Source organism: Semicossyphus pulcher, unplaced genomic scaffold (genome assembly GCF_022749685.1).
Source record: "Semicossyphus pulcher isolate SPU_LCO1_2020_fin unplaced genomic scaffold, fSemPul1.0.p SCAF_7, whole genome shotgun sequence".
Classification (NCBI taxonomy): Eukaryota; Metazoa; Chordata; class Actinopteri; order Labriformes; family Labridae; genus Semicossyphus; species Semicossyphus pulcher.
Genome location: NW_027211748.1, coordinates 6,576,472 through 6,593,172, shown reverse-complemented (window position 1 = coordinate 6,593,172; position 16,701 = coordinate 6,576,472). Strand labels below are relative to the sequence as shown.

General features: G+C 40.7%; 3 protein-coding genes across 3 annotated transcripts in view; 1 reads left to right on the top strand and 2 right to left on the bottom strand.

The window, feature by feature from the left end:
• Window positions 1–798: 798 nt before the first annotated feature.
• On the bottom strand, window positions 799–2,915 carry tsen15 (TSEN15 tRNA splicing endonuclease subunit). The gene is made up of 4 exons (XM_069685467.1): window positions 2,859–2,915; window positions 2,697–2,778; window positions 1,926–2,061; window positions 799–1,815 (listed from the first exon to the last, which is right to left on the bottom strand). Exons 1-4 carry the CDS (start codon window positions 2,913–2,915, stop codon window positions 1,644–1,646), a joined length of 447 nt encoding a protein of 148 aa, XP_069541568.1. The 3' UTR covers window positions 799–1,643.
• Window positions 2,916–7,178: 4,263 nt separating this feature from the next.
• LOC138612195 (Krueppel-like factor 9) lies at window positions 7,179–14,518 on the bottom strand. The gene is made up of 2 exons (XM_069685509.1): window positions 13,768–14,518; window positions 7,179–11,899 (listed from the first exon to the last, which is right to left on the bottom strand). The coding sequence occupies exons 1-2, from the start codon at window positions 14,270–14,272 to the stop codon at window positions 11,661–11,663; spliced, it is 744 nt and encodes a 247-aa protein (XP_069541610.1). The 5' UTR covers window positions 14,273–14,518; the 3' UTR covers window positions 7,179–11,660.
• Window positions 14,519–15,796: 1,278 nt separating this feature from the next.
• The window catches only part of LOC138611208 (uncharacterized), a 39,609-nt gene continuing 38,704 nt past the window's right edge, over window positions 15,797–16,701 (top strand). Inside the window, exons 1-3 of the mRNA XM_069684183.1 lie at window positions 15,797–15,818; window positions 16,344–16,510; window positions 16,596–16,666. Of these exons, the coding sequence (XP_069540284.1) occupies window positions 15,797–15,818; window positions 16,344–16,510; window positions 16,596–16,666 (260 nt within the window). The remainder of the gene's footprint in view (window positions 15,819–16,343; window positions 16,511–16,595; window positions 16,667–16,701) is intronic.

Below are 16,701 nucleotides of genomic sequence, written 5' to 3'. Positions count from 1 at the left end.
GCACCATATCTAAAATACATACTTGCATCACAAGAATGCACTGGAGCTTATGAAAACACTGTTTGGGTGATATCATTTTTGGACAGCTTAATGCAGCCTTGCTGATAAATAGAATTTGATATTATCAGGCAATTTCTGGTTAAAATGGTGCCAAAAAAGGGGCATACACTGTTTAATTAAGTCTGACAAACACTGGGCTAGCTAACAAGCCAGTTATAATTATAGCACACAAAATACAAACCGTGCAAAAATATTAATAATATAATTCACCCACCAAAAAAGCAGTGCAGATATCTTGGACAGACTTGCCAAGTATTTGCATAAAATAATCTCCAAAGTTCAGCAACAACACAAACATGGCGAGTTTAAGTTGAGTGACTGACTGAGACACAGAGCTAGCGGTACCCACGTCACTTAAAAAGCAGCCAAACACATAATTATGGATAACTTTAAGCCTTAATATAATTTAAACAGGTGATCTATTTAAATATTTAATATCTGTACAGTTTTCATGAATAGAGAAATTAGCTTAAGAGACCAACAGTAATGTTTAATTCTCCTGTAAAATTTGTAATTTTAACATCCGGGAGGTTGCCGTTTGGGTGACCATACTTAGCTAGCTAAAACCAACACAAAGTTAACTTTACTATATAACGTTTTTTTTATCCTTGAATCCATATGAATATATTAAATTGACCTTATCACTTTCCACAGGAGCTTACCTACATTACACCTTATTTATTTTAAATTTATAATGACATTGAGTCACCTTTATGTCTACTTTCCCAGCGTCCGGTACAGCCGTTACCATAGATACCACCGAATTTCCGTTTGTTACATCGGTCTGTGGTTCTTTCAAAATAAGGTGATTCTGTTTAATGAAATAATAAAAAAATATATATAAATAAATAAAAGGCAGAAAAGGCCATAAACCTTATATTTATTAAATACAATTTGTTGGATTAAAAAAAATCTCTATGTATCAGCCTCAAAAATCTAGTGTTTGTCAGGCTGTGGTAGTAATGTACCTAAAATAATTTGTTGATGCACTTCCTGTGTGAATGTTCTGAGGAAGGTATGCCACCAAATACTGTAAAGTTTAAGGTTGTATGAACACATCCCTGATTGTGTCGAGAGAGGAACGATTAACTTTGTTGTAAATCCCCCAAACAGTCAGGCCTGTATTCCGTCCAAATACCCATCGTCCTGTCAACTCGACCAATGTTTACAAGCAGAAGTCAAGACCCTCACAATCGTGAGAATTACTGTAGAGGAGAGCAGAAAAAAGGTGCAGTTATATACACAATTATCCTTCACTTATGGTTATTACTGCATAACCTTAACTCTTCAATTCATACTTGAGTAGTGCTGTTCACATCCTGTAGATATTTGCAAGCAGAAACAAGCCTCAAAGTTTGAGAACTAGACTTCACTGGTTGAATGGAGCCAATGCTGTCTTACTGAGATCACCTAGAGGGGCTCTGCGGTTATGTCCATTAGCTCCTGCTGCCATGTCATCTGAGCTTCTATGACTTTTTTAGGAGCAGCTTACACAGACCGTCAGACCAACGATCTACTGCTCGTCCCAGTCTCCTCCTCTTTGCTTCACCAACAACACCAAGGTGTCTTCTGAGTCCATCTGCTCAGTGCTGCTGCCGTCTCTTGCGGTGCTGCCGGCGTCCCGCATCCTGAAAGGGTCCTACAGGAGGGTCAGGAGTCACCAGCCCGTCAGTCATCCTCTGATACACCAGGGTGGAGTCAGAGGCTACAGCACACAGCAGCATGGGGAAGCCTCTGTCCAGCACGTGTCGTATGCTGCAAACAGAAGAGGAGGAAGCTGTATGTTTGATGAATTTGCCAACTTGTGTGTAATGAGAGTAGTAAGAGTCTTATATAAAACAATGAGGTGGGAGTGAGTTTGAGACCTTTTGTGGGTCAGAGATCGGTGAACAGGCAGAGGAAGAATCGTCTGAATTAGCGCTCCTTCTTTTTCCTTCCCCTCCAGCAATACCAGCTGCAGCTCAGGACTCTTCACACAAGACACCTCTTTCCACCGACGCACTGAGGAAAATATAAAAAGCAGTGGCTTAACTTCACATTTGTTAGAGGTATTTAGTACTTTTGATAAGACAGACCACTGACATTTAAAAAAAAAAAAGTTTTTCTGTACCTGGCCTATTTTTGTACGTTACAAAATACTCTATGTACTGGACACCAATCAGAAGATTACAGGTTAATATATAATGTAACTTATGTGGATGGTAAAAATTGTGTGCAGATATTTTAGATAATAAAGAGTTTAGAACAAGACGTGTCTTATCACATAGCAGTTGTATTTTGTCAGTTAGGGCCTTAGTCAATCCTTTATTCTGTTTAAAATGCTTCACTTTTAAACACAAGTTCATGTCCTCAGTACTTTGTTGAGGAAAACGGGAGTTGGAATAACAAGGCGAGAATTTGACATTTTCTTCAGATGGACTTTAAATAATGATTCTATTACTTTTTTCCATCAACATATTTGACTCTGTTCATATGTGTAAAGACAAACAAAATTCATTTTAATTCATTTTTACTACTTCATCATCTACTAGGTGTGGTGAAAGCTTTGAAACTGCATTTAAACCACAATGTAGGGAGATGATCTCTGTATTAAAAACAAACAAACGTGTCTCCTGCTAAACTTGTGTCACACTCACCCTCAATCAGATCCATGTACACAAGAAAAGCTGCGTGAACTTGTTCGCTGTCTTCAACCTCCAGATTCTTCATTTGTTGATACTTGAATAAGAAAAACACTGGTTAATGCGTGATTTATTAACAGACCTCTGAACGCAGCACGGAGCTCATGTAACACTCACAGTTGGATGATGAAGGATCCAGTTCTGAGGAGGAGGTTTCTCTGACACGTCCGACATTTTAAAAACGAAGCGAAACGAAATATAAACTCGAACCGTTTTCTCATTAACCACAGTCTAATATCAGCTACCACTGCTGCTGTTACGACATGTGAGTAAGTTGTGTTTTCAGGTTTGCCGGCGTGCTGCAGTGTAAGTTGTCCGGGTGGGGAAAGGAACATGTTCAAATTTGTTCCGCGCAGTCTGTGGTGGGTGGTGAGCACTGGTTGCTTTACGGACTCAAATCAGGTTAAGAAAAAAAAACAACCCGCAAAGTTGCTGAAAGATTTGTTGGGAACTGATGAAATGTAAGAATTAAACGCACAATGAAAAAAATATCAACTGAGGATAAACGTAAAACATTAAGGCACTTCGAAAAAAAATTGATTTTAAATTGTCAGTATTTAAAGAAGCACAGTAAAGTATACAGGAAGAGATAATGTTAGTGTTCAGAAATGCTCTCTGTGACCACAGCCTGTAACCACAGTGTGGACATCAGAGGAATCAAACACTTGTACCACTCATTGGAGTGGAGACCAATGGAGCAACCATGGTAATCATTACTACGAAAATGTTTATAAATCTATGAATTATAGATTTAAAAAAGTGGAAGTAAAGGTGAATCTTCTAATCTGCTGACCCTGACATAATCTGTTTTAGCTCTTATGCAGATGAGCAGGATCCCAAACACTGGCCTAAACCTTGTTTCATTAATGTGTTGAAGTTAAAACAGGTAGCACTTACAGCAGCCTGATGATTCTGGACTGACTTCATACAGGTTAGACGGTAAAAGACCATAGGAATAATTTACTATCACAGTATCTGGTGTATAATTACACCACTCTGTCATGTGTTTATCTTCACCTGTGAGTTTGTGGACAGAGACTGACTGACTTGCTGACAAACAGCCAGGTGCTCTCTGACATGATAGCAGAGAATCTGACAAGAGTGGCCCCCATGCTGGAGTCCAAAAGGCCTCTATTTAAACTTCAGGTGTTGTGTGACTCCTCAGTGTGCATTCCCTATGCAAAATATACACTGATAACTGTATGAAAGTGATCACTCTGTGTCTTCTAATGCACATGGGGCTACTACAGGAGAACACCAGAGTATATTCCTTTCCATACATGGAAGCTGCAGGGCTATTTTTGCTGTCCCCATGGTGCACTCCACCTACCTGCTGGACCTGGGGCATCGACTGTATATAAGAAGTAAACATAGCCAGGTAGACTTACGTGGACTACCTTTTTCGATGGTGAAACGAAGTTTGGCCTTTTGGTCATCACCATCCCGGCTTTTGGAAACAGAAGTGACTACATTTAGACAACAGGGTTAAAGCTACATCTTATTATTATATGTTATATATAACAGGTTGCTGTGTTGGTGACTAGTCAATCACTGGCTGCTATGCCCCAAAGTATTAACTTTTTTATTGACCTAATTGAACATTTTTTGAAAATGTACATCATGTTGTATTGAAGGGGACTTGAAACTACTGATTGAGACCATACAGTTTTTAGTAAGATGTTTACTGAGGTAATGAATCAACTGAGACTTAGGGTCTTGTACGATCCGACAATAAGGAGCATCATGGATATTTAGCAGTGCCCCTTAAACCAGACCAGACTGTGGAGGGAGAGGAGGAGAGTTTTACCCACACACTGACAGAGGCACTCAGTAAGCACCTCCTCTAATTATACATTTACCAAACTTGACTCTATAATTGACATTTTAAAGGCTGACTATCTTCAGCCTGCTCCACATTTCCTTTGGTCTGTATGAGCATATTTGAACCTTTTCTCTCTCACCGTCCTGTCACATGTCTCACTCCCCTGCTGAAGCCTTCTGCCTCTCATTTACCCTTCCTTATTTTACAATCAGTTCGATGTTAAACTCTTGAAAGAAATTCTCTTACAGGAAAAGGACTTTGCTTGAAAATACAAATGCACATGTGAAATGTGAATGTCGGGCCTCACACTCCAGTCTCCATCGGGAGCCTCCACAGTATGTGCACACTGAGCCTAATGAAGCGGTAAAAATACGTTTGTAAAAGCCAAAGAGATCTTTTTCAGCTAATTTTTCAGTGAACAGTCACTTTGTTATCCTCTTCTAGATCTTTCTGATCAATCTGAGGTGCCGATCTGACTGTAAAGTTAGGATGTTGCGCACTGGCTGTACTTGGCATCAGCTCCACCCTGACAGAGGCCATGGAGGGCAAGTATGAATCACAGTTTGCATTATGCACCGGTGGAAGAATCCAGATACTTTACTTCAGTCAAGTAATTGTAGTATAATATTTAAAGTATCTAAAGTATTACCACAATGTATAATTCTTCATTAGATGCTTCAATCAAATGTTACTGATCTGGATTAGTTGAATTCTCAAAAGAACGAAGCTAAATATGCTGAGAAGTTCGAATTGCTGCATTTCCATGGCAACTGAACTGACGCAATCGGCTGACGATACGAAGGCCGTGTGATACTATTAGCTCACACAGACAGCATACATTTGATAGATATGATTACTAATGTAGCGGACACAGTAAACATATATATACTGGAGTAAATGTGCTCAGTAACCACTGCTCTTACTATATGATTAAATGTCTGCTATTGTCTACATGATGTAAGGATTTATTAATAACTTTATTTGTATAGCATCTTTAATATAAGAAATGAAGCTCAAAGTGTTTTACATACGGAGAAACTGCACATGGAAATAGACACACTGAAGAAAATCAAGGATGGAGTGCCATAAAAAGGACAATAAAGGTGATAATAGAAATTTAAAATACGCAACATGTAAATGAATGCCCATTTGATAAAAAATAAAGTGAAAATGAAACACATGGCATGCACAACATAAGGGACATAAATCCCTCCTAATAACACAATTAAAGTTAAACATAAGTACACAGAATGCAGAAGTAGAAGCCTGAATGAGAAACACTAGCACAAACACTGGACACTTGTGTGACTTCACAGAGCCCTAAACTCTGATGAGAAAAACAGATCCAAGTTAAGTGAAGCTGATGTGGCAGCATGAGGAGGTGCAGGCTGTTCAGGGTTTGTTCCTGCTGTGTGTCGCCCCCTATAGGTGGTGTAGCAGGAACTGCAGCAGGTGCTGGAGGATGGTGTGAGGTTTGAGTCCTGGTTTTGCAGCAGGGTGGTGACTGTAATGGGAAATGTTCAGAGAGTGGGACTAAATGGGACCTCATGTTGGTGAATTGTTGCAATTTTTCTTAAATTATACACAAATTATTCTTGTTAAGTGTTTATTTATTTAGACCTGTCACTCACAGAACTCACTTACAGAACAAAGCCGGCAAATAACTGAGTGTGTCTTTTAAAAAAATCTGTTTTCTTCAGGAAGAACAGATTCCATGTTTTGTTACTTTACTTCATCTGTGCTTCCACATAAGACATGAGAGAATCTCTGCTCTGGTTCTAGTTACAACAGGAGGATACCAAATTATCATGTTATAATGTTAACGTTTCTTGTTTTAATGAAACAAGTCTCTGTAGCATTAAAACTTACATTTGTAACCCAATATTTTATCTAATTATTAATTCGGGCCAAATGATCGTCTACATTTTGTAAAATGATTAGACAAAAATGTCCCTGTCAAAATTCAAATATGTGTGTAACAGGTACATTAACATGGAGCATAATATTTTGACATTAAATGACATTTATTGTCATAGTGGCAGTAATAACAAATATTTAAGCAATAACACGTGAGAGGGAGGGATGTACTGAGTATCATCACGGCTGTGATTCGGTCGTAGGCACGAGGTCGCAGGCCAACGTAACTGAAACTGAACTTTTGCTGCCAAGCAGCCCAAACATTCTCCTGCACTCTGTGTCTACAGGTAACCACAGATCAGCTGTTTTTATCATGTACATTTATCTGTTTGTTTTAATTTATCATCAGCCAGTGAAATAAGAGTCTGCTGTGTGATTCAGAGGAACCAGCTTGATTAATGTGGACATACACGCGCTGCTGTAATGTTAATTAACAGTATTCAGAACACCTGGCTGAGGCGGAGTGATACTATATCAGCACTCATGGAAGGCCTCGTATCCAATCAGATACTTGATTAACCAACTGTTGTATAATGAGTAATAAACTATAATTTTGGTGTAGGTCAGGAGCGAGCAGAACTAACATAATAGACAGTAGATGGAGACCTTCATCTTCTAACAGCCCTACAACTTACAGTTGAAGAATATCGAGCAGGAAAAACAAAAAGATGAACACAGCGTCAACTTAAGGATTTTATTCTTAAAAAAAGCAATGGTATTCTCATGTCAAGCAAACAATGGAACCATTTCATATTAGTACTGTTCCATATCACAAAATGAGTTATGAAAGAATAATTAAACCACACACATGATACATTTCTTTTTGGAATAAATTAATCAGCGTAACAAAAGAAATAAAACATGCTTGTACTTAGGTGTTGAACAGGAAATATTGAAACTCCAATGCTCAAAAATTGAAGACACCTGAGAATATAAATATCAAAACAGCTTGTTGCAGCAAGTATTTAGTTCCACAGTTCCTCCTCTTTACCTCAACTAAAGCTTTGATAGGAGGAGTTTTAAAAATTACATTAATGTAAAAATTAGGCATCAATTTAAAAAACATCCATTTCTGTACAATGTGCATATCTGAATTAGTGTGGTGACAAGAGAAATCATCGCAGGATATTTTCTATTCAGCGAGGCAGCGAAAACTTAAATCCAGAGTGGATAACGCTCGTCTGACATCAAGCCACACTCAGTGATATGAACACATAGATTTGGACTGAGCTCTTTTGAATGAAGTCTGCAGTGAAGTGACAGTCTACAGGTATTTATTTTACACTTTAATACCCATATTGAGCCTCTGCCCGAGCCCGATCCTGATGGGCTTTAAAGACCGGGGCAGATTGATCCAGTTTGCTACTGTCGATGAACAACAGATTCATGGAGGCAGGGAGAAGGAGATTCTGCTGCTACACAGGTAGTAGTGATCTTGCATATAAAGACATGAGGAAGATAAGGATATACAACAGACCGTCGAGGTGATACAAACACATTTCTGAAACCCAAGGCTCAGTGGCTTTAGAGGAATTTCTGAAAGACAGGATGGATGGATTCTGTACAGACACCGCAAACAAAATGAGTGAGGTATGTTCTTATTGTGATATTATAGCTTTGAGACCCGGCAGAGTCCGCGTGAGAGGACGCTCCCGTCCATGAGAGGAGACGAGAGGGAATATGTCCATTTGAAGACGTAAAAAACAAGTGTGTGTCCCTTTGTTAAGCAGTCCAAGCGTTCAGGGTTACTGCCAGCAGCAACCCAGAACCGTAAACAGATCGAACCTCTGAAAAAGAAACGTGTACAAAAAATATACAGAACAGCTCCCATCATAATGAGATCGACAGTGAAATGTTACGTGTGGATGATGCGACAGATGGATGATGAAGTCGTTCTCCTTGATTTTAGTGAGGGGGAGACTGAGTCAGATCTGGAAACACATGAAGCATTTTCCTTTGCGAAAATAAACAAAAACAAACACAAATTCCACAACAAGAGATGGCCTGGATGACTAAGCAAACACTAACAACAAAAAAACCTACAACTACCCAGTTCTTTTATCACGCTCTCTAAAGCACTTGGACAAAAAGGCAGTTTTACAAACCATTGGTTATCAACACACTAGCGAAGTTCCACAGTGCTCGCTCTGGGAAGCATGGTAACAGTGCAAGCCGTTACACTATTCAGCCAAACACAACTGTAAGAAAAAAGTGCCATATTGCATAATGAGTATCTGTAATGAGCCCGCGACAAGAGGGCATTATATACCTATATAATGATCCAACTGTAAACATGGTGCAAAGTAGTTATGACATAGTTTAAGGCTTTCAGATTTTCCTGAAGAAGTGTTGTTCTCTGAGATAAAAGGAACACGTCCGTGAGCGGGACAAACAGTGTGGAAACATAGAAACACAAAAAGGTTCGAGCTCTCTATAGTCAGACCGTGGTACTGTGTGCAGTCGCATAGATTTTAAGTAAGACCCGGTTTGCTCTAAAAACTCTTTTTGGACTGATTATACCTGAAAAACATGAGGATTATTGAACTTTTGGGCAGATAGTGGAATATTTTGGTGCCAGATATTTTCAAATTTAATGAACATGTTCTTAACTATTAGTTGTTTTTCCCCAACATGTTAAAGGAGCAGTTCTCCCCTGGAAAAAGCCACAGCCTCAGTCAAAGCTGGTGTTCTCTGTAATGGATTGAAGCAATAATATTTGAAATTGGCGCCATAGCCGTAAGTCCTACAAACAGCTTGTGGTTTCACCCATTCTACATTCCTACAACACCCAGCGTGCATTGCACCCCTCCCTCTGAAAGGAACGGCCCAGCGAGAGACGCTGGAGTGAAATACTACCGTTTTCACTGCAGGCAACGGCTCAGAGCGGTGCAGAATCAGGCGTCCTAGATTGAGGAAGTGTAGTTTAGCGAGCTCCCTGGCCTCCGTCACATGACGCGTTTTACATAGTCTGGCGGAGGTTTTCCAGGGCCCATTGGAGAAGCAGATAGCGTCCTCCAAAGGCACAGAGCCAAATTGCATTTTTTTCCTACCATAATGGCGTTAGCTCCCCATAATCGCATGATAGGACTGAGGTTGAAAATCAGCGAACTGGCCCTTTAACATTTCCTCATCAAAGTGGACATTTTGACTGACACAGATGTGTAACTAATAACATTATGAATGGCTGTATCCTGTTTACAAGTGCCTGCCCCCCTGGTACTGTTCATGCTGGTTTAATAACACACCTACACAGAACAGAGCCAATATTCATATCATTAGTTTCACCTGTGTTTCAAAAATGTCCACCAAAATAAAGGTCTACTGGTATAAACTTTCCTGAATTTTAATGTTTTTGATTCTAATTCTGAATCCCACACAAGATATGAGCTCTAGTTTATCTGCACCTGAAACCCCTGATCCTGAAATCGCTCTGCTGTCCTGATGAGCAGAGCGAACGCTTTTACTTTGAAGGCAGCAGACTGGAAGTCAAGCTAAACTTAGCCTGCTTTTTTCCGCTAATATTTTGATACCATCACACACACACACACACACACACACACTTTCCCAGATCTGTTGCTAACAAAAAGGTAAATAAAAGCACATACACACCGACACTCACAGGCAATGCCATCCTATCAAGCGTATACTGTTACCCCTAATATAAGGACTACAATTCATCACATGTATTAATTCTCCTGCTAGTAGCATTGCCATTTTTTCTACATTAAAAGCTTAAAGCTTATATACATTTGCATCAGAATTAGACATAATACTACTGTGTATTATGTGTCAGCATTTCATGGAGGATAACTGCTCAAAGGATGCTGTGCAAACAGCTCTTCTACAGTGAAGTTTGAGCCACTTTATGGCAAAATGTATATTTGATCTACAGTTGAATTGAATATACAAGAAAATAATTGCCTCAATGATGGTTACCAATGCAATAAAAATACAGGAATGTGTCACCACTAAAACTTCTATATGGAATCAGCAAAGCTTAATAGAAAAAAAAATAAGCTAAAAGACTTCTAGTCACTGCCTCGCTACCAAACATCACAATATTGTGCTACTCATGGGAAAGAAATGAGCACATCAACAATCTACAAATTAACCACAAGAAAACAGAGGAGTTTTGGCTGATGATGAATGTGCAGACTATTACAGATAATGTGAAAAATCCCTGCAATTTGTGAAAGTGTTTCAGTTTGAGATAATGAGGTTATTTTGAGGGTTGGGCTGATTTTTATTGATCAAAATTTGCTTTATGATTCCCTCTCGAATCGAATCCTGAGCGAGAAAAGAAAACAAAGTAAGTTGAAAGGCAAAAACACATTTATTCTCAAGTTTAGGCTGCCGTAAACAAGAAACGAGGAATAGTTTGATTTGTTTTTGGTTAAAAAAAATAATTATATATATATAAATGTTCTCTGTTGCGTCTTTCAAAATGGTTTTCCAAGTCAAGAAGCAGGACTGCTTTATGGCATAAATGGTTTTACAGACTTTTTGCATCAATGTGATGTAGTTGCTTAATTTGACCTGTATTCAATTAAGTGGATTAACCAAAAACAGACATACCTTTCTTTGTATTAGATCTATAAAAAGGTTTCACCATTTCATTTCATGTCATGACACAGGGCATCAAAAACACTGCATCTTATAGCATTAAAGAGGAAATGTGTTGCCATATCAGACTGACTTTCTTCCCTCGCTTGCATGCATTTACTCCGGTGCAGTGTTAGCGTTTCACTGCATCATTGCTGTCTTTAGCGAAGCTTAGCCACACATTTGAAAGCTAGCTCCAGTCTGCAGTATTGTAAACATTGTACACGTGCTTTGTTACACGTGTAAATGGAGTGCAGTAGGTCCAAACTTTTCAGGAAACGATTCATGGAATCGAAAAGCACATTTTGATCGAAACACCAGTTCTTTTTGGAACCTTTGATACCCAACCCTAGTCATGTTGAGCAGGCGGATAGTGGTCACATGACTCATCCGTGTGGATGGAGGGATGAGGCTACATTCCCCTCACATCCAACTCTGTGTGTGTTGGTTGTGTACGTGTGTTATGTGCACATTTCTTTTGTACAGCTCAGCAATGCTGAATCCTAATCAGTGGATTTGATTGTGGCTGGTTAACTTGAAACCACTGTGACCTTCCGTGCACCTCGACCCAGACCATCCTAATAGTGCATGGCGAGGCTGGAGGAGGAGCCCTTGCTGCGTCCCAACATGGAGGGCTGGAAGTCGGGATGACGGCGGGCGTGCTTGATCAGGTGGTCGCTGCGCATGAAGCGCTTATCACACAGTGGGCACAGGAAGCGTTTCTCCCCTGTGTGGGTGCGGGTGTGGCGGGCGAGCTCATCGGAGCGGGCAAACTTCTTCTCGCAGTCAGGCCAGGTGCACGGAAAGGGCCTCTCACCTGCAGCGTGGAGGAAGAGAAAAGAGGGAACAACTGTTTAGCACAAATGGTTTTAACGCCAAGTGTCTTATTTAAGTCACAGGGTTTACAAAGGGAGCAGGAATTTCTTAAAACAAAAATACTGATACACTTCTGAAGGGAGGAAGACAGTCCCTTCACTCGGTGCCACATCACTAATTTTAAGTCCACAGAACTACAACAAACCAGTGTTGATCATTAAATAGCAGCTGAATTCTCTCATTATTTTAATTATTAATAAGTATTAATCTGCAGATTACACCGAATAATTGATTATGTTTGATTCTAAAATGCCACAAGAGTCACAGATGTCCAAGGAGTTGCCAGACCGACAGTCCAAAACCCCCAAAACTGATTAAAATCAAAGATTGTCATATTTTTGTGCTGTTGCTTGTAAAATAAAGAAAACTCATATTTTCAACCCACAAACTAATCAATCGACCGATAGTTTCAGCACCAATGTTCTAAATGCATGCGTAACAGTTGGCTATACCTTCTTCTTATTCACTAACTTGAAGCTTACAGCCAAGTGCAATACTTAACTGTCCCTACATTAATGCAATTCAATATTGCATTTTAATTCCATGGTCTAAGGCATTGTACAAGCATTTTATAGTGTGATACGTTTCAGTTTTAATATGTTCTTTTATCTCCTTTCAAATTAACAATCAGAGGACTGATAGCTTTTGTTTGCTTATATTTTTTGTTAGTTTAAATCGAGCATGTTAAATACCCAGATAGTGAAGTTAATCTACTGCCTGGATTACTTTTATGAAACATGGTGTAGGCAAAAATGCTCATCTCCACATTGTTAAATACGTGACAAAACATATCCAGGATTTAGATTGTCCAGATTAGTCCCCCTAAGCTACCACTAGCCTTAATCTCTGGCAGGCAACATGAGTAAAACCAGGATAAGCGACGAGGATGCTCGGTGCCATTTTCAAGATCACAAAGCCAGGCCACGTTGTTGTTGCAGAACTCTTTGAGGGCGTTCCCACCACCGTTTCTTTCAGCCGTTTCCTGTCCTTAATCCGTGTGCGCCTGCTCAGTGACCCTGAACGCACCAATTCCCCTCATTTTGAGCAAAATCACATGCACATTTTGAGTCAGGGGTAGAGCTCCGCCAACAGGTGGGTGTGTTCAGAGTTACACTTAGCTTTTTACATCGTGGCAGTACACGACTGAAAAATTACACAATGGATTGACAATTATGATACTCGCAGGAAAAACACAAAAAAGGTAATGAAAAGTGTATCAGACAAAGGGGTGAGGCATCCACCATAATCCTGCAGCATATATTCAAACATTTTATTAATAATTAACACTTTGCAGAGAATTAAGTCGTTTTTTTACTCGTTAGCAGACGCCATGACGACCACTCAAACACCAAAGAACCAAAACATGAAGCAGAAGCTGCTGCTGCCTTCAACAGGACGCACTACGACCGACACTGAACTCTTTGCTCTCGACGTTAAGGTTTCGTCTTACGTTCATTTCATATGCAAATCCAGTCGGGAGGAAGACCTTCGTCACCGGTTTTAACGTCCAGCCCAGTTCTTTTGTTAGTTTACTTCTTTGTCAGAGTCTCTGAAGGGGAGTTTTTCTGTCTTTCCCTCTTTGTTTGACCACGTTATTGTACCAAGTCGGGGTAAATGTGAAAACATTAGTTTACATCCCCCACGCTACTATCAGCAAATCCTAGAGTATAGAGGAGGACAGCACTTCCCATATTTGTCTGATACAGTGTAATAACAACATGGGCGTGTGTGCCAGCAACAAAGCAGAACTTGTGTACGCATTCACAGCTAGCTAGCTACACAACATGTGAGCTGTTGTTGTTCTCATACCTGTGTGTGTCCGGATGTGTGCCTTCAGGTGGGACGATTTCCCGTAAACTCTGTCGCATCCGTCAAAAGTGCACTGATGTCGCTTCACCGGGGAGCGCGGGGCCCCCACGCCTCCTCCTCCTCCCCCCCTCAGCTGCTGCTGCTGTCCGGGCACCGGCGTGGCGGAGGGGGTCATGGTAGGGGTGGTTGGGTCGGACAACGTGGTGTAACCGCTCTCCCCTCCGCACGAGGAGTTGCTGCTCTCGGAGTAGGCCGACATGGGGCGGAACTTACCGTGCAGGTCGGTGAGGATACCGGCCACCGCCATCATGTTCGCCCCCTCCAGTCTCAGCGTCTCGCGCACTTCCCTGTCCTCATTCGACCCGTCGGGCTCCCCGGGGAGCAGGCCCATCGTGGCCGACTGGCTGGCGGGGGCGACCGGGGTGGGTCTGTGCAGCACAGGACCGCTGGATATCGACACCAGACACTCGGCAGCGAAATAATCAGACGAAGCAGTCAACGACATTGTTATCTGCCTTGTTTGCTTGTTTAGAAAAAATAACGACAAAAATCCGCCAGGAGGGGCTCACGGTGTCTGATCCGAACCTCGTTTTCATCAAACTCGACGAACCAACCGTTTCCAGCTGAGCTTTGTAACCGCCATACAGCGTATCAGTAGTTAGAAAATGACAAAGTAAACTAAAGAAAAGGCACGATTGACAAAAATAATGTGCTAGAAATGTGCCAAAGCCTCTGGCCCAACATGCGTGCCTCTCACCGTCTGACGGTTCATTGTGTCTGAGCTCCGAGAAGCCGGTCAAACCTACGCCCCCTGGTCCGGACTAAGGATGCCTTCAAGTACTGTCAGTTAAAAACGGGGTTTGGGGTTATGTGTTCAAATTTCTATGAACGCCACATAATTACTTACTATTTTGTCACGAAAGTTACTCCAGTATCGCTTCTTTAAATGATACATTTAACTAACTGTCCTTAAACAGATCCAAAATCGTAGAGCAAAAACAAAAAACACATAATATAGCGCCAAGTTGTGTCGTTCAAGTGTATTTTGTATATTACCTCTAAACCACAATTATATTTATTTTGTATTGTAGGATAATTCGGCACAAACGATCACAGTAAGTCGAACACACTCCACCACTACGACTATTTCGCGCCTTCAAAGTTGGGTAGAAAGCAGGTTTAACGGTCGAGGAAGTTCTAAAATACAATTTTCTGTATGTACTTGAATGCAGCGTTAACCAGCAGCGCGCAGTCACTGACGTTGCAGCACGGGCGTGGACCGCGGCGGCGGGTGCATCGTGGAAAGTAGGTGGCAGCAGCTTGGGTAATGATGGGGGAAGGAGATGAGAATGAAAGGCGTGTTGGGTAAATTAGTCTGAGCTCAGTCAGAGGCAGAAAAATGTGGCTGAGTGGTGGAGGGCTCTTAATGTTACGTTTATGGGAAACATTGTTCCACAAAAAGCCATATTAGCACACGAAGTGGCTACTTTTTAACTGTTTTTATTCATAGAACACAGACACTAGATGTCCCTCTTCTCGTATGCTTTCCCCACTCAACTGCAGTTCTCCGGACAAGTTTATGAATCAGCTCTTAATAGATTAGAGTCCATACTGGTTATGTGGAATATTGATTACGGTAATAATGGCAGTGATTGTGTTGGATAGTGTATGCTAAAATGTAGTTTATTGTTTAATAACAAAAACAAACTATTTGTTTACACACTTTGTAGTGCTAGTGCTATTTATTTGTACTGTATAAGGTGTTCTTGTTATTTTGTCCACCTCTTTATGCACCTATGCCGGTCAGATGACTTTTTCTTAATTGAATATTTCTGAGTTCAAACTGTTGATCTTTCCTGCAATAAACTGACTTCCTTCCATATGTGACTCCTGTCTGATGTATGTCCAAGTTAATGGGGTATAAGAAAACCTCTTCTTTTTTTGTGAGGCCTGGTGCTAAGTGATTGGCTCAGTGGATGTTTGTAGCTCCAGCTCTGGAGGTATTTCCTGATTGGTTGCTGTGAGCACTATGGGTCACTGTGGAAGCCCACGTACAAGCGTGGTCATTCAGTGGCTGTGAACACTGCTTGGTTTTCATCTCGCTTACATGTGGAGGCTCAGAGGCGGACAGACCTGCGGTGACTTGGGGTTGATATGGCTATATCCTTGTTACTGCCCAGTTGTCAGCATGTTATTCTGATTTTTCTTCTTATGCATGGTGAGTTTTATGGATTTTGTTGGGTTGTATTCATTTATTGTGTGGAATTTAATTTTCCAGGGAAATCAGAGTCAACTTGTCCAAGAGTCCCTAGACATGTCTTTGAACTGTTAGTATAAAAGGTTGGCGGGCCGTAAGTTTTTCTATTTTCTTGCCATTATTTTTGTGATGTTTGACCTGATTTTCTCTGCAGTAGGTGATTGCTTTCAGTCAGAACCAAACCTCTGTGATTCAAGTTGTTCAGGTGAGAATCAAGTTTGTTGCCTCACATGTATATTTGATTATGTGAAGGACAAGATTTGCCTCAGTGAAACATTTATTTTCTTCGACTATTATCATTATTATTGCTTGTCCATAGGCTTTTCCAGCCCCGACTTGTCCTTCCAGAGAGGGGTCCGGTACACTTACAGATACAGGACAACAATAACCACAACCCTTCATGGCTCCAGTGCTGGCAGGAATGGACTGGCTTTGGACTGTGTGGTTGATATTGACGTGGTTTCCAAGTGTCACCTAATAATGCAGGTCAGCTTTAATGAAAATGTTTGTGAAAATAAAAAGTTAAGTATTGCAAAAAAGTTGATAATTCATGCACATGCTTGTCCAACAGATTAGGAATCCACAGATAAAGCGTCTTTCGCCTCAGAAGGAGCACTCTGTGCAGCGTTTAAAGAGCCTGAGGTAATGAGCAGTGTCTTTTTTTTATAAAAGATAGT